The sequence below is a fragment of the Arvicanthis niloticus genome, chromosome 26 (genome assembly GCF_011762505.2).
Source record: "Arvicanthis niloticus isolate mArvNil1 chromosome 26, mArvNil1.pat.X, whole genome shotgun sequence".
Classification (NCBI taxonomy): Eukaryota; Metazoa; Chordata; class Mammalia; order Rodentia; family Muridae; genus Arvicanthis; species Arvicanthis niloticus.
This window is the reverse complement of record NC_133434.1, coordinates 2,116,190-2,140,771: the sequence shown is the minus strand read 5'-3', so window position 1 is coordinate 2,140,771 and position 24,582 is coordinate 2,116,190. Positions and strand designations below refer to the sequence as shown.

The following is a 24,582-nucleotide window of genomic DNA, read 5'->3' as shown; positions in this document are numbered from 1 at the left end:
CTTTATTGAATGTGCTCAGGCCTCCCTGAGCTGCCTGACTCTCGGGAGCCCTGGACTCTTCTCCCTCCTCCTAGGCTGGCGACTGCTCTCCTTGCTGTGGGAATGGGTGACTCCCTAGTAGGCAAGGCCTGTTCCTTAAGGGCTCTCAGTCTGTTCCTGCCCACTGCAGAATGACAGAGAGCAGACTGACCGAGGGCAGCAGCCAGGAGGGGAATGTAGGGAGATGTTAGCGTGCAGAGCTGGCAGACTGTAATCAAAACCTTAAAACCTTGTCTCATCCCCTTGGTTTGAAGGCCTGACTTGGCACTCTCAGGAGAACTGGCCATCTCCCAGGCTGCCAGGATGATGCTTGCTGCCTGGCACTACCATACCAGCGTCCACTGCACCCTTAGGAGTCTGCTATGGTTCTGCTTCTTGGGAGGACTGAGTGAAAGCTGGGAAGGTTGGGATGGCAGCTTCCTTGGCATGCTGAGAGCTCCATGATGCCACGCTGAAGGTCACTGTACAATATTCTGTGTGTAGTCGCTGCATCAGCAGACCATTAGGGTGAGAGGGGTGTAAGCCTACCTTTCTAGCCTATTGCTCAGTGCCAGATACTGTGAATATCAGATGCCAACTGTGCTGTGTTGTTTTAGTCCAAGATAGGTGATGTGCTTTCTTCCTTTTGCACGTCCATATTGCTTCCTATGTAAATTTATTACTCAGAGCTGTAAAATGCTACAAGAGTCATAACAGATCATGATGAATCCCAGGTGCTGCTCTTCTTCCTTGCAGCACCCAGTTCCTCCATATGGTGGTCTTTAATTGAGAAGTTTAACAACTGGGGACCTGGGCCCTGCATCCATCTTTAATGGCTATGTGATTCTGCCAGTCAGCACATCTTTCCATTTTGGTAACCATAAAAGGGATGTAGTAACCCTTGCTCCACACATCTGGAAGGGTTAGCAGGAAACTCAGATAAGGAAAACAGCATATGAAAATGTATTAAAATGGTACGTGTGCAATAGAAATAGCTGGGCCAGAGAGTATTGACACCATCTCAAGAAATGGCAGAGACAAGGCAATAGGTCACACAGAGTATCTCATGCTGTAACCAAGGTAGACAACTTCTATAGGACAGTGGAGAAGACCTGTCTATGATAAGGACTAGTGATGGTGGGTAAGCGTTGGTCACTGGCAATCATGTTGAAAATGGACACTGCAGACATGTTGGAAGGGCTGCAGGCCACTGAAACAGGCACACCCAGGAGGCACAGGGTGTTTACGACAGGATCAGGCTGGACTCTGCATGGAAGATGGCACTAAAAGTTTTTTGTCATTGTCGTCATCATCCCAGGGATGTCTAAGTGACTAACCAGTTCCCCTGAGGCTGGACTGACATGTCCCCATAATGATGACTTCTTTTGACCTCTGTTTCCTCTCACTCCAGGGAGTCTCCAGTGGACTGCAGTGTCAGCAAATGTAACAAGCTGGTGGGCGGAGGTGAAGCCAACCCCATGAACTATAATAGCTACATGGATGAGAAGAATGGTCCCCCTCCTCCCAACATGACCACCAACGAACGGAGAGTCATTGTGCCTGCAGGTACCTTGGGAGTCAGCTACCTGGCCAATGCCCGTATTTCCACTATTCAGGTGCTATACTGTAAGGTTGATCCATCTCTTGGAACATGAAAACCCAGCACCCTAGTCTTCAGTGGCAGATGCAAACCAGGGAAAGTTATGCATCTTCCCTGACTCCATAGCTACCATCCAAGGCAGGATTTCAAATGTCACTTGAACCCTGGCATACAGATTGCAGGAGCCCCACTGTCAAACATAGCACAAGGCAGATTTTCAGAAACCTGGTACCCCCAGGATGAATCTTGGGCAGAGGCAAGGCTGCCTCACCCTGCCATTCCTTCTTGTAAGGAGTGCAGCTCCCAATGTCCACCCTTCCCTCAGGCATGTACTTCCTGGCCTCTGCTATGTTCCACCTTCCCAAAATTACAGCCAGCTCTTTCAGTTTCAAAATAGAAATAACTATATTTAACAAACAGAACGCCTCCACGTGTGTGCCACAAGTTATGTCATTATGTAGAAATAGCCTCTTTTTTTCCTAGGTATTGGTGCTGTTGGTTACAGGAGGGGGGAAAAAAACCTATTGTTAAATCCTCTAGACTATTGGCTGGATCCTTCCTAGGCCAACATGGAGGGAATTTGAAAACTGCCACTTTAGAGTGGGTGCCAGGTGGAAGGGGCAGAATGTGCAGAGTTTGAACAAAGTGAATTACAGGGCAGGGGATAAAACTAATCTTAACCAAAATAACTTCACCAGAGAGGCTGGATCCTTCTATTTGTAAATGTGTAAATGTGGTTGTGTCTTAGAACAATTAGATGTCTCTGAGGGGGTTTGAAGGAATTTATCTTGTTGGTCTGAAGGATGATTTTGTGATGGGCAGGTCCATCCTCTGTCCTTGGTGTTTGTTTCCATGGGGAATTGTATCGGATGTCCAAGTGTGACAGCCACATTTCTGAGCTCTGGGCTAAATTCCACATGGGAGAGGGTGTAGAAGGTACCAGAAATAAAAGCAGAAAAGGAAGGGCTTGTGGGTGTTGTTCTGCAGCTCATAGGACTAACCACTGCCTGGGCTCCATCTTCTTCAAGCATAAGGGGTGATTGCAAGGAAGGCTTCACCTGGTTTATTCATATGTTTGCTTGTTTGGGTTGTTTGAGACATGAATTCACAGTGTAGCACATGCTGTCCTAGAATTCACTGTATAAGGCAGACAGGGCCTTGTGGCAATCCTCCTGCCTCTGCCTCCTGAGTTCTGGAACTAACTACAGGTGTGTTCCACCCAGTCCTGGGCAGAAGATCTTTATTCAGCCAGATTTCACAGGAGCCAAGTATAATGTCAATCATCTAATTGTTTGTCACCACCCTCAGGAGATCAGCTGGTGAAGGTTAGCCCAGGTGGGTCTTCTCTACTTTGAGCCCATAAAATTCTATTGAAAAAAAAAAAAAAAAAACATGGTAAGAGATTCTCTCTACCCCACAAGGCCGGGCGAGGCCTTTGCTATCAAAATCGCCTGTTATAACAAAAAACAACAACAACAAAAACCTCTTGAGAGATGAACCATTAGAGATTACCTCAGATACCTCAGAACCAGGCTATTGTCACCATCTTGCTTTGGTTGTCATAAGGCAGGGCATATAGAAAGAAGGAAGAAGTGGCTAGACTGCTTTGTTGACTCTCTACCCTTCAGATGGTGTTAAAATGTTCTCATGGGGATTGGCAAAAGGTCGCTCTTGGGTGAACTAACTGACTTAACCATAGCAGTAAAAAAAAAAATGAAAATGGCATACGTTCTTACTATGCTGTTTCAAAGCATTTGGCATAATGAACTCATAAGCTACAGATCTGCCCTGTTGTTCTTCTGCTGGCTAGATCTGTGTGCATTACCCTTAGACACTCTGGCTTCCTCCAGGTCAGCCTCCTGGATGCAAGGGAAAGTCTCATTTGGGCAAGTCCACAAATCAAGGCACTAAAACATTAGTGGAACCACCGATTGAATTTATGATGGGATTTTTAAGACAAGTATAAATGAGGGCTCTAGTTAATCACCATTTCCACATCGAGATGGGAAGGAACAAGGGCTGAATCGTCCAGGAAATACATTTGGAAGAGTTTAGCATGATCCAGAGTGGAAGATTTATAATTCGTTTTACTGGAGAGGGAGAGAATTAATATTGTGACGGAACCCAAAGCAAAGAGCGGAAATAATAAAATAAATAAAATATAAGGCATAAAATTGAATGCACAGTCTTAGATTCAAGTAAGTTCCTACAAGTAAGGAGTTAGGAGAAGCTATGGGTGAAACAACACACCACATAATCCAAGTCCCTCTGGGACATCGCCTTCTGAATTCTGAGATTTCCAACTATCCATAACCCTTGCTTGATGGTTCTGAAAAGTAGAGGGTTGAAAACAAACCCAGGAGTTTATCTGACAGACACAAATCCACACATGAACAAGAGGGCTGGGGTGGAGGACTTCCGGGTCCTGGAACAAGGCTTTGCAGTTCCAGGATGAGTTAAGGCAGGATCCTGACAAGACAAAGCTGAGAGGGTCTCAGGGGAGTTGCTTCTCCAACTGTGTGACATCTTTTTGAAGGCTACTGGAGGAACTCTAGCAGACTTCCATGATTCTTTATCCATCTATAAAATGGGTATAACAAAACCCATTTCATAGATTCCTTTGAGAGAAAAAAATGGGACAGACAGAGAGCTGGCTTGTATTAGGATCTCACAGATGGGCTATCACTCGGTAGGTACATATTGGAGTCTTGGTATGATATGTAGAAGCTGTGACATCTGACAGCTTTTTTTTCTGTACTCCCTTTCAACCTCTCAAGGGTTTCTTTTATAACCCCTAGAGATCACAGCACCTAGCTTCTTCCACACTGCCATTTCTGGCTATTTAGAACCGACTCCCCTTAGCCTAGAGCTTTTGTAGCCTCTAGAATGAGAGGAATGGGAGTTGGTTTAAAAGGAGCACAAGTTTTCCTGCTAAATAAGCATGATAAATGAAACAACCAAGCAGAAAAGCAGAAGTGGAAGCCACCAGTTGCCCTGCAATAAAACACCATCCCCTCTCCAGGAAGCCTTCCAGGAGTCTTCCAAACTCATCCCAGACCCTTCAACCCAAGGTTTCATTGAACTACCAGCACAAGCCATTACTTACATAATTGTTCTGACTCCTATAAAGTCATGCTGATGGGTGTGTGTGTGTGTGTGTGTGTGTGAGAGAGAGAGAGAGAGAGAGAGAGAGAGAGAGAGAGAGAGAGAGAGAGATCCAGATCTGCAGCACAGACTCCTCAGATGCACAATCCTGCCTCAGCTTCCTGAGTCCTGGGATTACTTGAATGTATCTATGCAAGGTACAGCATACCTATGGGAGTCTGTCATTTATAACATCTCCCACCTTAGACTGAAAAGGTTGAGAAGATGCTGCAGGAAACGATGAGACAAGAGAGGGCTGAGTCCAAGCAGAGGTCTCAGTCCTGTGCTGTTTCCCGTTCGTTCACAGTTAAAGAGGTTTCTGTCTCTAGTGCCATTTCTCATCTTTAAGTATTTAAATGTCCTAAAAATGTTTAGGGGTGGTCTGGTAGAAATCTTAACACAGCTGTCCCCCCACCCCGAAAGGAGGAAACCCAGATTGGGTTTATGTCAAACACTAACACCATTGGGTTTTCCAGCTGCCCAGATGGAATCACAGGAAACTCATGCTTGTGTACATTTCCCTTCTGTAGCATCTGAGGGATAAGTGTGACCTCCTGCCTTCATTGCTTGTGTTAAGATGCAAATGTGTCCCCTTCCCAGAGGCATTGGCCACTGGGGATGTGGGATTATTTTCATTTTGATGCCACCGTTTCTTGGGCCAAGCTTTCAATTGCTCTCCAAAAACTTTAAATGTCATCCTGTCGGGGTATGTGTTGAGGCGGCTAAGAACCTTCTCAGCTCTAAGTAGTTCAGGCAGTGCCAAAAGCCATGGAACTTAGACAGAATGTTCTGAGGGGACCCTCTGGAAGGGAAGAGAGAGAAGGTAGAGAGAGAAGAGAGAGGAGGGAAGAGAGTGGTATAAGGGGGAAGGTGGGGGAGTTAAAGATACCATGAATAAGAAGAGAAAAAAAAGAAGAGGAAAGGGGAGAAAAGGAAATATAGTAAACAAGAAAGAGGAAAAGAAAGGGGGCCACGAGGAGAGAGAGAGGACATGGGAGAGGCAAATGGGAAGAGATGGAAGGGGAAGGTGAAGAGAAGTCTAGGCTGCTGGGCAGGTAGGTGTACATACTGACAGTTCTCATCTCTCCTCTGTAGACCCCACACTGTGGACACAGGAGCACGTTCGACAGTGGCTGGACTGGGCCATAAAAGAGTATGGCTTGATGGAGATTGACACTTCCTTCTTCCAGAACATGGATGGCAAGGAACTGTGTAAAATGAGCAAGGAGGACTTCCTCCGAGCCACCTCCCTCTACAACACGGAAGTGCTGTTGTCGCACCTCAGTTACCTCAGGGAAAGTAAGTACCATGTACCCCACCCCTGGGGCTTGGGCGTGGATCCTGCCAGGTCTCCAAGAACCAGCCCAGGGGAAGGAGGTGGATACCCTAATACCAGTCACAGGACACCTATGCCAAGGAACGGTTTCCTCACGACAGGAACCTTGTCAAGGTCACATGGTCACAAAGCCTGCAAGGTAAAGACCCCATCCAGGAATGTCCAAAGGAAGCAAATCAAAAATGAAAAAACTAATGGAGCTATGGGTCATGGGGCAGATGACATCAGATACTGGGTAGACTCTGGAAAGATCTCTTTTCCAGAAGCTTCTGTTAACCAAAATTGCACAGAGATTGAAGCTCTGGTTGGAGGTTTCCTAAGGAAATGTTTCGGGTTTTTACAGGAACTTTTGAACATAGATATGGAATCTAAGACTGTGGGATCTGACCTATTATTCCCCCCATTCTGGATTCATTCTGATGCCACAACCCTAACCTACAGGGCTGCTCTTTCCCAACTGCTATGAGAGTAGCTGGTGGCACAGGTTTGTTAGGAGGCCCTGAAAGTTTTTCCAGGGAGGGAAAGCTTGGTAAAGAGAGAGCTACCCAATAGGAGGCTCCCTAGTACCAAGCACACACCAGTTACATGTGAATTTTGATAGATATGGAAGGGAATACCTTTGGGCCTGCTTGTGACCCAGCCTTAACTCTCCATCAGAAATCCATGCCAGGTGCTCTACCCAAGCACTGAAAATGTGTGCAGTGGTCTGCAAAGATGAACTGAAGCCACAGGAAGGCAGGTGTGGGCTCATTCTGCACAAGGGCATCCCTGTAGCCAGCTACATCGATGAGAGGCTGGGCAGAACAAGATGCACTGTCCTCTATGAATGGCCTAGTTTGCCAGAGGTATTGAGAAGATTTGATGGTCTTAAGGCCCCTTTGAATTCTGAGACCCCAGAGAATACTCTAGGGCTGCCTTTTGTGGGTTCACAGGCTCTGGGCTGGTTCACCTTCTACAGGATCTCCATTGCGAATTCAGTTGCTATCAGTAAAATACATGATCTCAGTGTGAGGGAGTTCTGCAGAAAGCAGGGTAACACTCTACTCACATTGGCTAGAAAAATTAAAAAATTTAAAAATGCATTTGGGAGTTTCCACAGGTGCCTCTCGGCTGGCTATCTTGCCACCTCTCTAATGCAGCTGGTCATGCTGGGAGAGGATACGTTAGCTCCACTGCAATGACCTCATGTCTGAGTTGCTACGCCATGAGGTCAGTCGAAGAAATAACACTCTAAGAAGGGGCCATTTTCTACCTGTCTTCCCTGACTCTCAGATGCTTAGCATTTAATAATGATCTGTATTTCTCAGCTTTTAAATGCTTGGTGGAAGGAAAGAACAAAAAGATCTTTGAACCGAGTTCTGCCATGATCTACACAGGGCAGGAGAGACAGTAGACACAGAGCGTGAGTGTGGAAAGCAGAGGCCAGGAGCACAGCACAGTCAAGTCTGACTTCTAGGCTTCTCTAGCATTGTCTGTGTAGGAGGCTGAGTGATCCCCAAGGAAGGAGAAATGTCAGAAGCCCCAGTGAGCTCTGTACAGAGGATGCAGTCATATTGGTTTTCATGGTAAATGCTTTGTGAAGAACATGTTCAAGAACGTTTGGACTTCATAAAAATGAAGCCCATTTAGGCCACATGACCTCCAGGCCTGGATTTCTGACCAACCCATAAACAGCCCAAGGCTCTATTTCTTCCTCCCGTCACCAAAGAATCTGAGCCAGAAACACTGACACGAAGCATGTATCTGCTGCTCAGAAGGTCTAGGAATGCCGTTAATCAGTCAGTGCTTCCCATAAAGCCTTGGCAGTCCTGCTAATGGGCAAGGGTAGACAACAGGGCACGGTGAAGGTATGAACAGCTACAGAAGGAGCAGGGAGCAGAGTTTGGCGTTTGCGGGATAGCGAGAAAAATCATGGATTCTCTCCTAAGAATACATGTAATCGCTATGGAAAATGTCATACAACACAAGAAGTTTCCGGAAGGGGGATTGCTATGAAGGAATTCCCAGAGTTGAGAAGAGGTAGTACACGTGTATGTTTGGAAAGTCTTTGAATGGGAAGGATGCGTTTCCACATCTGGAGGGCTGTGATAAAAGTTGGAGTTCTACACAAGGAGAGCTTTCCTGCCACCAAAATGGTTACTGTGGTAAACATAAGCGTTGCATGTAGTTTTACACTCTACCAGCCTTTGCTCTGGGAAGTGACCACGCTACCAGCTCTCTCCCAGCTTCCCATGAATCTGCAGATAAAACACACAGACACACAGTTGTTCAATTTCAACTTACCTTTTTGGCATAATTGCTGGGTGCTACTATCTCCTGCCTGGAAAATGCACCCTTGTCTATACTCTTAGCTCTGTACCTCCCACCTGCTCTGAACTTCAGTGGCTAGTTCCATCTAGCCCCTGCCAAACATCCCTGACCAGCCATCTGTAGTAGTAGCCACAGGCCCCAGCTCCTCCTGAGACCTCACATGGCTGCTCCATTCTTCTCCCTCCAAGGCATGGCAAAAACTCCCCCTCTCCTTCCTTTCATCTCCCTTTTTCTCCAGGGACCTGAAAGTCCCACCTGTACCTTCTGTCTAGCAATTGGCCCATAGCTTTCTTTACTGACAGATCAAGAACCAGTTGGGGAATAGGACCTCAGCATCAGAACTCCCCTCACACATAAGATGTGCTTATGGCACAAAGTTGAGCGGAAGACTATGTCTGTGGGCTAAAGCAAAAGTGACATTGGTTGCATTAAATTTAAATCTTCTTGAAATGTCACAGAGATTGTAATAACTTTCTGAGGCACCTGGATTTAAAATGGTCTTCGTGAAAATTTTTCTCACTTTAAAAAAAAGTTATGGTTTCTCCTTTAGGATTCTAATCTCTAGGGCACTGGTTATTGGGTACTGCTTGGCTGTATAGACCCTATAAGAGGCCACTTGTCAGACATTGTCAGCTCTATGGTGGCTGAGAACTTTTTTCCTTCAAGCCTTCTGTGTGTGTGTGTGTGTGTGTGTGTGTGTGTGTGTGTTTTTTCAGATTGAACTGCATGGGCTGTTTTATGTTGATGAGAGAGGCCAGGGCTTGGCTGCAAGGTTGGGGTGAGGGAAACAAGTGCAGATTCTCAGCTGGGGCCAAATGGAGGGAAAAGAGCTGAGACTCTCAACATAGATGTAGGACACAGAGTAAAGGGTGGTCAGTACAGGAAAACTGGAAACTAAAGCCAAAGCATGGATTGTGGGAAATCAAACTGGGTCAGCAAGGTGGCTCAATGGGGAAAGATACTTTCTGTTAAGCCTGACAATCATATTTCAGTCCTTGGGGCCCATATGATGGAAGAACAGAACTAACTCCTATGAGATGGCCTCTGAGTTCTACATAAACACTAAAGCACAAAAGTATACACACACACACACACACACACACACACACACACACACTGTAAAACTTGATGACACTTCTCGAATCTCTTATTTCTGAGTTTTTTTTTTTTTTAAAAGATTCCTTGTAGGGCATTACATTCTGGCATCAAATTTACTTTCACATGAGACACTTGACTCTTCTTGCTGTCTGGGAAGAAAGCTATACTTTAAGTTTTCAATGCTTAACCATAAGGTAAAGAGGAATTGTCAATGATGACAAAGAAATAACAGTGTCCTGAACCCCTCTACACCTCCTGATGGATTGATGAGCCATACCTAGAGATACTGGCTCTTCACATCTGGGCCTTTCAGCTGTTCCAGATGGGATACCTGTTTAACATCAGGAGGAAGATGGAGGGGCTGGGACTGACTACAGTACTTGAAGTTATTGGAATCCAGCTGAAATATCTGAGGGAACAAGGCTCAGGTGTCATTCACTTCCTATGGACAGAACACCCCTTTGTAGATACCATGGACAAAACTCTATGATCCCTGTTTCATGGCCAAAGCAACTGAGCCTGTCTAGCTTCAGGAGTCCATCCAAAGGTATCTGGCATGTACAAAGCACCTGTTCTCACCTCTGATACTTGGACCCCTGAAGCTTTCAGTCGGAGCTAAGGTCATTGCTGCAGAGGACCTGTCAACTCTCATGCAGGATGCTTGAATATGCCTGAATTAAGATGCTGACAGAGGCAGACCACACCTCATTTGTCTCCCTTCTCATCTCCAGAGATAATTTTATCTCTGGCCTCCAACTTGAGGGCCAAACCAATGTCCCCACAAAGCTTTCCATTTGAATTGTACTGTCAGATGCATGCTTTCCAAAACTCTGGGAACGAAGCCAATCAAACCAAACCCATCCTCTCACTCACCCTGACCTCCTTGCTTCCCCAAACTCTGGGTGTGATTGGCAGCTCTGCCAGGATCTTCCAGACCTGCCCACTGAACAGAGGCACTGTTGGCAGCTGAGAATGTGGCAAGTGAGATCAGTCTCTTCTCAGGCAAAGACTAATGAGGCAGGACTGTTTGTCCCCAATGGTCAGTTCAGCCACAGGGCCACTGGGGGGAGTTTGGGGATGTCTGGGAGCCCAAAAGCATATGGGTTGAATGGTCTGAAGCAAAAGAAAGGGGGTTTTGTTGTTACTCTTGTTCATTCACAAAGGAAGTGGGTAAACCTGGGTCTGTCCTGGGAAAATACTAAGAACGCACACTTTCAGACAGTGGCAGTCCCAGAGGATGAAATACATCAAATGACAGGGACACCACAAAAAAAGTTATCCATCTTGATTCCCATTTTTAATTTAAACTTAACGGAAAACACATTTTTTATTCTGTGGTATTCCCACCTGCAACCTCAGATGGTCGGGCAAAGGTGATGGCCCTGTCATTAAGCCAAGGAAGTGTTAAACTTTCCATCTGGATCTGGCCAGGAAAGGAGGGCAGGGTTCCAATAAGATAAAGTGCCCAATGGCCTCAGACTCAGTAGTCAGCTGGCCTGTTGTTTAGTGCATAGAGCCTTACTTCCCTCTCCAGTGTGCATTCAGGGCTGGTGCTGGCTGTAGCACAGAGAAAGTGAGCTAGGAATTGACCGGCTGGCCGGAGTTGGGTTGGGATAGATGCTGCTGGGTTGGTAATGTGTAGGGAGCCAGAGACAAAGGCTCTGGCACTGGGCCGCTGTCTACACTGCAAAGCTGGTGTCCTGTCTGAAAAGCAAATTAGAGAGTCTGCAAAGCTCCATTCTATCTCCCCCTTTCAGATCCAGAAGCCCAGCTTAGGATGGATACAAAACGGAAAATGTCCTTGCTGGGCTGGGGATGTAACTCACTTGGTAGAGAGCTTATATGCTGGACACTCTGGGTTTGATCCTGTGCACCCTAGAAACTGGATGTGGTGGTGTGCGCCGGCAATCTGTAGCATTTGGGAAGTGGAAGCAGGAGTATCAGACATCTATGACTATCCTGAGCTGTGTAATGACTGTTAAGCCAGCCTGGGTTATGTGATAATCTGTCTCAATAAAGAAAAAAGAAGAGGAGAGGAAGGAAAAGAAGAGGAAGAGAAAGGAGAAGGGGAAAAAGAAAGAGAAGAGGAAAGAAAGAGAGAAAACAAAGTAATCTTGTCCTTAAGCTCTTATCTTGGAGGACAGGGTCACTGCTACATTTTAGAGCAAAATGTGTCTCAGATCAACAGACACATATATGTGCACATGAATGTATCCTGTCACACACACACACACACACACACACACGCGCACCAATAACTTGGTGGACAGCACTTTAAGTGAAGGTATAACAGACAAGGAGTTATGCAAATCATGATATGCAGCTAACCCCCAAGACACCTGCCCTTGCCTTCCACCACCATTGCTTTCCCTCCTCCTCCTCCTCCTTCCTTCCCTCCTTCTATCCCCCTCCCTCTCTCCCTCCCTCCCTTCTTCCCTTCTGTCTTTACTACCTCCCTTACTATTTGTCTGTTTGTTTGTAATTTCTGAGACAACCTCACTATGAGTCTCAGCCTACCAGAACTTTTGGTGATCCTCTTGCCTTAATCTCTGGAGTTCTTGGAATAAATACACACACTTTCTTGCCCATCTTTACTGTGTTGATTTACCCTAAAGGATGCTTCTGCTTCCGAACCAAGGGCAGGTCCCAGAGAGTATCCATTCTGTTGATCTTGCCTCTTGGCTGTGTGATTGTAAGCCTTGGCTTCTCTAAAGGTTGATCTCAGCTGTGGGGGCAGGATAGCATATGCATGCTTTGTGTGGCTCCTTCAAGGACTAAGTAGAGAGCTAGTGTCTGGGAGGATGGGGTGATGACTTAGTCAAGAAAGCACCTGGCCTGCTAGCATGAAGACCTGATTTGATCTCTAGAACCCATGTGAATAATCCAGTTGTGGCAGCATATACTTGTCCCAGTTGTCCCTGCACTGTGGAAGTGGAGTTTCTGGCCAGCCAACCTCAACTATCAGCTAACTTAGGTCCTAGTGAGAGACTCTGTACCAAAAAAAAAAAAAAAAAAAAAAAAACCAAAACAAAAAAACAACAGATCCTAAGTAAGGGTACCTACTCTTTTGTGTATAGAAGTATACATAGGTGTGTGTATGTGTGTGTGTGTGTGTGTATGTGTGTGTGTGTGTGTGTGTATGTGTGTGTGTGTGTGTATGTGTGTGTGTGTGTGTATGTGTGTGTGTGTGTGTATGTGTGTGTGTGTGTATGTGTGTGTGTGTGTGTGTGTGTGTATGTGTGTGTGTGTGTGTGTGTGTGTGTGTGTGTGTGTGTGTGTAAGCACAAATATAGCTCAATGGTGCTGCCTATCTAGCCATTGATTGTGGTCTTTACTGTCAGGAAACTCCTCTGGACTCAGCAGTAATAGAACTGCTTAAGTCAGATCCTCAGAGCAGGAAGAAGAAACTCAAAACCTCCAGGGGGAGTCCAGGAAGGACTGGACAAGTTACCCTAATTAAAAAAAAAAAAAACCCTCAATGGGCACCCTCGGTAGCCTGAAGACCTGGAAAAAGAAAAACCAGTGAAAAGAAAATGTGTCTCCTTGGGGAGAAGCCAGCCCCACCCCCATGTAGGTTATCCCTCCCTGTGAAACTTGAACTAAGACAGTCTTGGGGCAAAATCTCTCCCCTAGGTTACCATGAAATATGTATTTCATGCAGGCTTTGGGGAGGTCAAGTGACCCGTTCTCTTGGCATTCTGGGAGTTTCCTGTGGCTTCACGTGTGCCCAGAGAGGAACTCTGACCATGGGGGGAAATTTAATAAATGTGGTTTATCTGAGCTCCGTCTCTGTCTAACTTTGTACTAATGACTGGAGTGGTTTGCTGCTTGGAGACCATTATTTTTCTTTATTTGCTCTAGCAGCAAGGTTCTGCCTGAGGGAGAAAATGCCTGGGACTGAGGCACAGACATTCTTGCTCTTACCCCTGAGAGGTTTGGGATATTCTCTTGGAACGTTTGATTCCATTTCTGAAGCTCTGTCCAGTCACGGAGGATTATTTCTCATTGCGGAAGGACCCGTCCCTAGCTGGAATTCCAGCCAACATGGCCAGTGCCCGCAAGCTCTGTGTAGAGGGTTTCCATTCCGTGTAACTGAAAGCAGTCATGATAAGTGCTAGCCTCTGCTGAACATTTAAAACAAGCCAGGGTCTCGGTAGTGCACCTTCTGAGCTTGGTTTTATTGAAGCCACATTAAGTAGATGTTACTTTTCACCCAGTATAGATGAGGGACATGTGACCAGGGGAGCTATACCCAAATGAACTTGTCACTGATATTCTTGGAAGACAGAATGTTGCCTTTGGGTGGCTGTGTCCCTTAGAACATGTAATCTACATAACTGCACTTTGGCATATAGCAATCCCTAAATGGTACCCATCACCTGCTGGTTTTCACCTAGGAACTGCTGGAACTAGAAAAGATAGGTACCTAAGCCAAAAGTCTTACGTCCCAGGAGGTGTCTTTGGCTGTTCTGATAAGACCCATATTTTCTCTGGATATTCAACCAGAGCACCCATAGCTAAGGGGAACACCACTCTACTTCCCAGCTCCTCCTTGACTGGAGGCTAAGCAGAGGCATGACTGACAAACCATTCCCAGCCTGGCCTTCAGTCAGTTCCCTTGGCCACATGCCCCAGGGAGAAAAGTTGTGTTTAGCAAGGCTTTGGTAGCCCCAAACACATGTGTGAAGCTCATGGTGTCCTTTGTAAAAGCAGATCCCAGCCCTAGTCTTGAAGGCTTTAAAAAAAAAAAAAAAATGTCCCCAGGAGAATCATGAGAAGAATCCTAAAAATGCTTCCAATTTACAAAATAAACTCTTGGGATCACTTTAAACAAAAGGACAAATCTAGTTTGAGGAAAGAAAAGGACATATGTTTTACATGCAATCGCAACAGAAAAACAATCAGCCATTCCAAGTAGCTTCATTGGAGTCTGGTACAGAGACCTTTCCATCAAGGCTTTCGTTTAGAAAACCATACATCAGTGTGTTGAGATCTCCTGTTCTAGACACTGGGACAAAGTGTCTGTTATAGTATTAACATCCCAGAGGTGGGGTCCCACAGTCCACAGCCCACTCAAGGATCCACCTCCTACCCAGACCCCATTTTACTAAAGTTTCTCTTACTTCTTAACTCTAACATACTGGGAACCCTGAATTTAACACACAGGCCTTTGGAGAACATTCTAGATACAGACCAAAGAAGCATGATGTTTCTATGTTTTTACTTTCATTTCAGGTTCACTGCTGGCCTATAATACAACGTCCCACACAGACCAGTCCTCACGACTGAATGTCAAGGAAGGTGAGTCTGTCCCCTCACATGCCCAGGTTCCCTCCACTCTCACCGCTGCACAGGTCCATACGTCTCAGACAGGTGGGAGATGCCATGTCTGACACCAGTTCCTTACATGGGAAACTACTTTTCTAGTACACAAGAGGAAAAAAAATTAAAAAAAAAAAAAAAAACCCAACAAAAAAAACATGTTTTTCTTCCTTCCACCACTAGTTTCCAAACTACAAGGGAGGCTTTGAAACATCTCATAACGACATCACAAGAATATAAATTAAAGTCACCCCCGCCCAAAGAAAGTGGACTGTCCTTAGAGAACAATGAATCCAATGACTTTCCAAGATGACACTTGAGGGCTCTCCTGGTGAAGATAACGGAGTGTGTGTTTACCTTTTAAACTTTTGTTTGGGGGATTTTTTTTTTCTAAAAGAAAAATTAGCATTGTCAATTCGTGTTTAAAGCAGTGGTCTGAGGATTTGGTCTAGGATAGGTTGGCCTGGTCTGGTTTGGGTTGGTTTAGTCAAACGATTCATTTGATATCATTTGGTTTTGATCAGCGAGAAAGAAAACTGCCTCCAAAAGTGGTTTTAGTGAACATCACAGTGCCATTTCTCAGCCTCTTTGTCAGCAAGGGCTGAAGTCCCAAGCTTGTTGGTGGAATGCATGCATAGCATGTGGGTGGCCCTGGGTTTGATCCAGCAACACACGCACTCTCACATAGATACACATACAGTCACACACACACATACATACACACACACAGACAGACAGACAGACATACACAAATGCAGCACAACCACACATACATATACACATACACACAGACACACATACATACACAGATACACACACAAACACATGCATACACACATACACACAAACTCACATATACAAACACACACACACACAAAATCACTCAACCTAGTCTTGTTTTGGCCACTGATTCCCCAAATCAGATGCATGATTATTTTGTGTGTGAGAGAACTGAAGCTCTGTCCACTCATTCTACAATCTGATGATCTCCTGTCCCATCATGTTATACATGCCTGTAGCAGAGAATATTTATTCTCATGATGAATACACTGAGGTCCAGCCACCTGGCTTTGTCATGACCTGGTCCTCAGACTCATGACAGGTGCAGGGTTCTTCCAGGGAGGGTCAAGGATTGGCTCTAAAGCGATCAGTTTCTGAGGAGATAGCTGATGATGGAGCCATAGCTTGTAGGTTTGGAAAGAAATGAAGGAGCCACTAAAGAGAGGGAGAAAGAAGAGAGGAAGGGAGAGAGAAAGGAAAGAAAGAAGGATGGACATGGAGGAAGGAGCAGGAAGGGAAGGCAAGTTTTGAACTTCTGAAGTAGGATTTATACCATTAGAATAAACCAATGAGCCTTTGGGATAGACAGGACGAATGGGCTCTGCTCCCACTGGTTTTAAATACTGGTTTAGGTTGAGAAACTGGTCTGTGGACACTGAAATGAGTCGCTAACCAACTCCTCCTTCCTGCTGAGGAGTTCAGCACAGCCCTGGCCCTCTGCTCTACCTACTGGGCTGAGCCCCGCCTCTGCTGGCCCTTTTGTGTTGAGAGTGCATTTGTCTCGCTGCTGCCTCATTGATGCTGCTTGCAGGAGCGCCAGCTCCTACTGGGTAGCAACCTTCTTCTGAAATGAATTGACTGTAGCATCCAGGCAAACGCACCGGCTGCCCCCATTCAGGTGGTGATGGGCATTTATCTCCCAGCCTCGGCCCTGGCCTCTAGAGACGATTAAGCCAGTGCTTTTGCAGGTGCATCTTTTGTTCCCAGTAAAGCTCTCCACTTAAGTGACAGCCTTCCCCCTTTTGAGGTAGTCTGGCTGAAGGAGCCGGCCTGCCACAAAATAAAGCGCATTAGCAGTACAAAGCTAACCAACTCCTCCCCGCTTTCACCCTCTTCCCACCTCTCTGCTTCTCTTCTTCCCTAATAGCTATCTTTATTTTTTAAATATTAAATGGAAAAAGAAATAGAAGACATCAATGCCACCTTGACTATGTCTCTGTCTGAATAAGAGGCACACACAGCACTTAATCAGAGCTGGGTGTGTGCCCACGGGTGCCTTTGCTCCCTGCTTTGCAAAGGGCAGGTGCTGGCTGGCATCAGACACAAATGGAAGAAGCTGAGGAGATGCAGTCAATTAATGTATCTTCATGGTACTTATCAACTAGAGTGCTGTTTTAGATCAGAATGGCATGACCATCCTTTCTAGCCCGCCTACCTCCTTGAAAACTGACTGAAGCTATCTAAGGGTTATTTGTATGTAGAACATAAGACGACATATCAAAACGCAATTTCCACAGATCTTTAAATGTGTTGTGAGTCTCGCTTGAACCCAGTTGGAGCCGCTGAACATTTTCTTCCTTTAGTTGTCAAATTTAATGTGCTTACTGCAGGAGGACAGCAGTTATTGTCAACCACTTCCATCGCAGCCTCAGCTGTCACTTATACAGGATTTTGGAGTGCGTAGGGCATGGGTACATACTTTGCTTTGGAGCACCATTCTGTAAATTAGCTGCTGTTTCCTTTCTATGCAGAGAGGTGGGACAAGATGAAAGTGACCCCTGAATGCTTTGTAGCCCCTCAGAGTATAGTAAGGAAAGTTCCCCTTTCACTAAAAGCCACCGTCATAGAGAGAGATATGTGTTTGTTTGTTTGTTTGTTTGTTTACCAGAGTGGAAAGGTTGGAGAGAATGAGGGACTGGTGGGGACTGGGTGCAGTTGGAGGAACAACTTCCAAGGCAGAGTGGGAAAAGAATGATTGACAGCAGTCGATCCAATACTTCAAAACAGCTAATAGGAATATATATGTGTGTGTGTGTGTGTGTACATGTTTGAGAGTGTGTGTGTATGTGTGTGCACATAGATGTGCATACATATCTGTGCACATACATACAGAAACTATAAGCTGGCTATAAGCTGGCGTCAGCTGTTTCTCTGGGTTGCTCTCCACTGAACCTGGAATTCATCCATCCAGCTATGCTGGCTGTCCAGTGAGCTCAGAATTCCTCCTACCTCTATCTCCTCAGCTTTGGGATGAGAGACCCACAGTGAGGCAGGCATATGGCTTTTAATGGTCGCCAGAGATCCAAATCTGGATTTTTATGCCTGGTCCACACTCACTTTACCCTGAGACATCTCCCCAGCCCCAGTGCTTACGTTTGTGAAGTGATGGAATATGTCCACGTCTTTGCCCTGATTGTTACACATTGCATAAATGCTTAGTAACATCATTCTGAGTTCCCAAAGTAGTCACAGTCACTATATATTTCAAATATTTTAAAATATGTGTGATTTAATGGCCCTTATTGCCAAGGTGCCTCTTCAAAAAACACAGTCTTTTCCCTCTAGCTATCTTTTCCTAAATGTAACTTGGTGCAGAAATTTGAATTTTTGCACAATTTTTCTCTGTCTCTGTAGTTTTTCACTGCTGCCTCCAGCTACATCTCTGTTCCCTTTCTAGAAACGAATTCATGCCCAGCCTCTACTAGGCCATAACCCTTGGTCTTAACTGCCCAGAGACCCCCCTTGTAGACTTCGTAAAACAATGATGTTCAAGGACAAGTCCTCTGTGACTCCCCCCTCTGGAGCAACCTGGAGCTCTGGAGCTCACTGGATAGAAATGGCGGCTGGCTGCCAGAGGCGCGGGTAGAGAGAAGTACTTCCTGTTGACTGGGGGTAGAGAGATTACTGAAGGTGGAGGCTGGTGATGATTTTTCACTCCCTATGAATGTGCAGAGCGCCACTAAGTCATACGCCTGAAAGAGGCTAAAATAGTAAATGTTATTTAAAAAAAACTTTTAAATGCATAAATAACAACAAACACTGATGCTGAGGCCCAAACATAATGGCTTAATGCTAAATCTCTACTGGTACCTACAGGGCCTTAGGAATTTTTTTTTTTCTTAAGTTCTAACTTGACAAGCCCTGCTACATAGTTCTAAAGGAAAGTAACCAGTGTCTCTCAGGGCCACTCCAGGTCTTTCTAGCTCCTGATGTTGCCTGTCCCCCAGTCATCCTAGACAAACACCTGTAGATATACGGATTGTAAGCATAGGTGAGTGAAAGAACTCTTACCGTTGATGATATCATTACTAATGTTACTGACAATTAGGGATGAGGTTGGCATCTCACATCTTAGAAACACCCTGCTTTCATCCCTTCATTGGCCCCGTAAGAAAAGATCCGTGGTTGATAACTTGTGTTTACGGGAGAGCACTGAAGCTGGAAAGGCTAAGTAGCCTTTCCATGCAAGCATTCTAGACCCAAGCTTGCTTGACTCTACTCTCTTCTTCCCTGTCCTGCACCCTGCAATCTGGAGTGTGACTGCAGATCCTGGGTTGTGGATCCAAGGTCCCAGCTTCTCTTTGGTTTTCTGGGCAGCTCCTGCCACAGGGCCCTCTGCAATGTGCCCACTGGCCCCACAAAGGGGAAGAGTGAGCAACTATCTTCAGAGCTCCTCTGTGTGCCTAAGGCTCTCATTTCCTTATCCCTCCTCCTGCATCTTTCTAAATACCTTCAGCTCTCCAAAAGGCAGAGGATATTGAGACCCCTGTTTACTAACTTCCGGACCTCATAGCTGCCAAGGCCTGGTGGAGCTCTGAGCTTCTAGCCCTCTGCCTTTGAGACTTGATGCCGAAAAGTAGAAACTGAAAACCACTGCCCTAGCTGCCAAGGGTGAATGGCCTGCAGAATCTCCATCACTGGCAGTTTCCTTGACTGATAAATAAAAAGTCTGTCTGGTTATTTGACAAGGATTGAAAAGAGAGGGACTAAATCACCTCAGCGTCACATATGCTGGTTGCCCAGCTGGCAATTATGGATCATGCTTAAGAGAGCCTCTCCTCTCAAGAATTCCAAGGACAAGGGACAAGTATGGAAGAACAACCCTTCTTCTGTAGCATCTATTACTTACCAAACATTTTTTACACCCATTATCCATTATCTGCATACCATCACCATGAGATCGCAGCTGCTACCTCCTTGTCCCCATTCTGCAGTTAAAGACAATAAGGCCAAGAGCTCCCAGTGTTCCTTAGATGAGACCCATATTTGGTGGCAGAGCAAGATTCTACCCAGCATAGGTTTGCTTTGCTCCCCTGGAGGTAGACGGGGTGGGGGGTGCTTCCCAGATATTAATCTCAACATCTTGAATATTCATTAATGAATGATTTCAACTCAGCTCCTATTTCAGAGTTATACTGATGAAGCTGCAGTGTGATTCTGGGCAAGGGTTAGCTTTTTCTATCGCAATATATTATTTGTGTGGTTGTCACAATACCTGATAGTAACAACTCAACAGGGAAAGATAGAAACTTTGTGGTTTTGGGGAGACTTCGGCACATCATGGTGGAGAAAGCATGATAGTGGGAGTGTGTGATGGAGAGTAGAAGAACATTTGGAAGTGGGCATTCCCATGGCAGTGGACCAAGATTCAAGGGTTAAGCCATAGCCTTCATTACAAGCCTACCCCTAATAATCTAATTCCTCTAAACAGTCTCTATCTCCTATGTTCTATGAAATTTTACCACCCACTGGGCAGTGAGCATCCAAAAAAATGAGAGCCCATGGGAGATATTTCCTATTAAGCCACAAAACTCTGTTTCATCATGTATAAAATAAGGATAATTTCTATGTACTTGTAAATCAGCATGATGTCCGACATGCCAAAAGTGCTTGATAAATTATATTCATAACAGTACATTATTATGATTTATGACCAGGATTATAATAGTAATTAACATTATTGTTGGGGAACTATTCCAATATATTTGAGGGTTACCAGAGGCTAACAGTGTGAAGATATTGTACGCTAATGGATGGTAGAGCACTGTGCAGGATTCTCCACCATAGCTGAGAAACCAAGCTGCTCAAACACTTCCTAGGGAGAGACCCCTGTAGGGCATGTCAGGAAATGCCGGAAAAATCACATTCATAGATGCAGAGTCACTTGTCACATTCAAGAGCTCCGAGGGTAAGGAGGGAATCGGAGTTAGGAAGAGCCAGAGCTGAAAGTATCCACTGAATACTTTTTATACGACAAAAGAAATCAGAGGCCATAAAATGTGTGGGCCCGGCCAAAGTCACACGCTAACCTGAAAAAAAAAAAAAAAATCCAAGACTGGAAACACTTGGGACCACAGCATAAAAGAGACTCAACCTATCTATAACTTTTTTTTAATGTTTTAATTACATTAATTTACCTTTTGTGTGGCATAGGTGTTCACACATGCCATAGCTCAAGCGCAGAGGTCAGAGACAACCCAGGTAGAGTTGTTTGTTTGTTTGTTTTCTACCATGTAAGTTCTGGGATTTGAACTCAGATCTTTAATGCTTAGTAGCAAGTGGCTTTACCCACTGAGCCATCTCCCTGTCCCAGTGTGTTCATGCAAAGGATGTAGGTGGTCAATGCCTTCGTAAAGAATGGATATAAATTATGTGAGACATTCTACCTTCTCCCAATCATTCATTGATTCTTTGACTTATGGAAGATTTGTTCCACACAGTAAACCTTCCTGAATCCTGGAAATATGATAGGTAAGGGGTGCCAATCACACCCACAGATGACCAGTATAGTCTCAGAAAGTCTTCCTGCTCCCCCCTGCACACACCCTCTCCATCAGTGTTCTGAATTATACCATTCCATTCAGGAGGTTATGGTGAAGTGGGGGGTAGGGGGAAGGGTCCTCTGGAGAAGCTGGATATGAATATAGAAATAAAGGGGGGGCAACTCTGAGTCTGGGGTGTGTGTAGGTATCGTCACATGGGGCCATGTGTGTTCTGGGTTGTAGTTTGAAAAATTAAGTCCCTGTACAAATGAACAAAGTATCAGTGGATGACATGAGGGAGGGAGCCTTGGGTAAACCTCCAGCACTGGAGACAATGTGCTTAGGCATTTCATGGTAAGACAGGAAGCTCGGGTATAGAGCCTGAAGCAGGAGCCAGGAATTTGTCTCAAAATGCTAAGGCCCAGGGGTAATGGGGTGGAGCTGAAATGAGATTGGCCATGGCTTTTGATTGTTTAGCAGAGTAATAAGCCCTGGAGGAGGCTTCACTGGGCTTTTCTCTTTTATATATCTTGGAATTTCTCTGTGACTGTAAAGACATGGATAAGTTTTATATGAATGGGAGAACATCTAAACAAGAAGATAGTTTTGCTCCTTGTTCGTATACAGTGCACAGGGTGACGTGCTCTTGGGAGGCTCAGCATTCAAATTGTGAGTCTATGGGGTGGGGAGGGTAGGTGAGCATAGAAACCAGAATAGAAATTAGGTGTGTGTGTGTGTGTGTGTGTGTGTGTGTGTGTGTGTGTGTCTGCCTGTCTGTCTGTGTCTGTGTATGTCTGCATATGTCTGTGTCTGTTTGTGTCTCTGTGTGTGTGCTGGTGTGTTTCTTAGCTATTCCGGTGGTCCAGGAATAAAGATTTGTGATTATGGATAAACAGTAGCTTTCTCTCTCTAGTTTGTTTTTGTTTTTAACTTTTTTTTTTAAATTCCAGAGTTAATGTTAATCTATTTCTTATCTGACCCTCTTTCAGAGATGTGTTGGATTTTTAAAATTTTTATTTTTATTTACTTATTTTTGAGAGAGAGAGAGAGACAGAGACAGAGGCAGAGAGACAGACAGAGAAAGAGACAGAGAGAGAGAGAGAGATTGAGAGACTGGAAACAAAGAATCGTTGTCTCTAAACCCTGGCAGGCAGGAAACCCCAATCTCAGGGGAGTTCAGCCAGCCAGCCAGCCCGGCCCTGGAGTCAGACTCCAACTTTCTGAATTCAATTTGACAGCTTGTCTGGGACACTTTCTAAGTAACCATTATCCTTCCTTTCTCTAAGTAAAAGAACTGTTATTCCCTTCCACGGGTGTGCTGTGTGCTCTGTTATTGCACACGTGTGGCCATACGATGACGAGCACACAGTCTTTCAAAATTACTGGAAACAGTTTGCATGTTCCCAAAGACAAGTGTAAATTTGTTCCAGGCTAATGAGCAAAAGATTTGAAGTCTTATTCCCCAACCTGGTGAGAAGTAGGTACATTCTGGGAAGGAGAGGAGACAGGGGAGGAGGTCTCTTGTCCTGGTGTTGTGCTTGTACACACTATTCTTACTAGAATTTCTTTGAAGCACACATACAGGCACAGAGAGACACACACAGGCACACACAGAGATACACAGACACACACACAGATACACACATAGACACACATACAGACACACACACAGACACAGAGAGAGAGACACACACACACAGACACACAGACACATAGAGACACACACAGGCACACACAGACACACACACAGACACAGAGACACACACACAGAGACACACACACAGACACACACAATGACACACACAGACACCCCCCACACACACAGACACACACATACACTCACACACACAGAGACACACAGAGACATACACAGAGACACACACAGACACACACAGACACATACACACACACATACACACAGACACACATCCTTCACTGACCACTGTCCTCAGTGTAAGCATAAGTTCACTCTCCCTCTCCTGTCTACACTTGCATCAACCTTGAGTTGTAGGTTGCAAGGTACAAAGTGGCATTGTGAGAGGTGACACCTCAATGCTCAAAGGAACTCTGCAGACACAGGAAGCAAGAGCATGCTGCGTCCTTTGGATCTTTGACATGGTATTGTGAGGGACTATGCAGCAGCCACCTCCTTTTCTGGTGTGTTCATACTTGAAATTCAGATGCAACCCTGTAGGGTCCTGTCCCAGCACCTTCTGGACAACTGTGGATGACAGAGCTGGCCCAGCTGCCACTAGGACACATTTGCTCACTTGGGTTTGCCCTTGAGTCTGAATGGAACTCTACCTAGTATGCCTTCAGCCAAGGTTTGGATTGTTTCCCCACACTTACCCCGCCCATACCCAGAGACCCGCTGCCCCTTCAGAGGCCTCGGCCCCATGGCATCACCTGGTTCTAATCTCTTCTGCCCCTTTTATGAGGTGTTTTGTTTGTACCCACTGTTTCTCCAATTTAGCATTGTTTAGCATTGGACAGATTCCAGAGGACATTTTTTTCCTTTCATATGACTAAAGCACACTGGAGATAGAAACCATTGGATGGACAGATGAAAAGTATACCTTAGTTCACTCCCAAAAAGGGAGTCACTGTAAGCCAGACCTCCAAGAAGTTTCTAGTGGAGAGACTGGCTTTTTCTCCTATGGGAATTGCAAGGTGTACTCTCTTCTTGCCTCCTTTCCCTTCCCCTCCCCTCTCCTCCCCTCCCCTCCCCTCTCTTCCCCTCCCCTCCCTTCCCCTCCCCTCTCCTCCCCTCCCCTCTCTTCCCCTCCCCTCCCCTCCCCTCCCTTCCCTTCCTCTCTCCTCCCCTCCCCTCTCCTCCCCTCCCCTCTCCTCCCCTCTCCTCCCCACTCCCTTCCCTCCTCTCCCCTCTCCTCCTTTCCCCTCCCCTCCCTTCCCTCCCCTCCCCTCTCCTCTCCTCTCCTCTCCTCTCCTCTCCTCTCCTCTCCTCTCCTCTCCTCTCCTCTCCTCTCCACTTTTTCCCTCTCCTTTCTTCTCCACTCTTCAAGCCCTTACTTCCACTTGATGTGATCCACCCTGAAGTTGTAAAGGGTCTCATCCCAAAATAACAAGGGAAAATGTCAGCATGTAGATGTCCGTGCTTAGGGGCTGGTGATCATCCATCCTTTTAGCCTAAATGCTATGTGCTATTTTATCAGCTAAATTCCCCTTCAGACACAGCCTCTCAGTCTGTGGCC

The 24,582-nt window shown here is 45.6% G+C and overlaps 1 protein-coding gene across 1 annotated transcript in view; it reads left to right on the top strand.

The window, feature by feature from the left end:
• Fli1 (Fli-1 proto-oncogene, ETS transcription factor) overlaps nucleotides 1-24,582 on the top strand; it is a 117,520-nt gene that overhangs the window by 74,261 nt on the left and 18,677 nt on the right. The window contains exons 3-5 of the mRNA XM_076924599.1: nucleotides 1,430-1,584; nucleotides 5,858-6,061; nucleotides 14,742-14,807. Coding sequence (XP_076780714.1) covers nucleotides 1,430-1,584; nucleotides 5,858-6,061; nucleotides 14,742-14,807 — 425 coding nt within the window. The remainder of the gene's footprint in view (nucleotides 1-1,429; nucleotides 1,585-5,857; nucleotides 6,062-14,741; nucleotides 14,808-24,582) is intronic.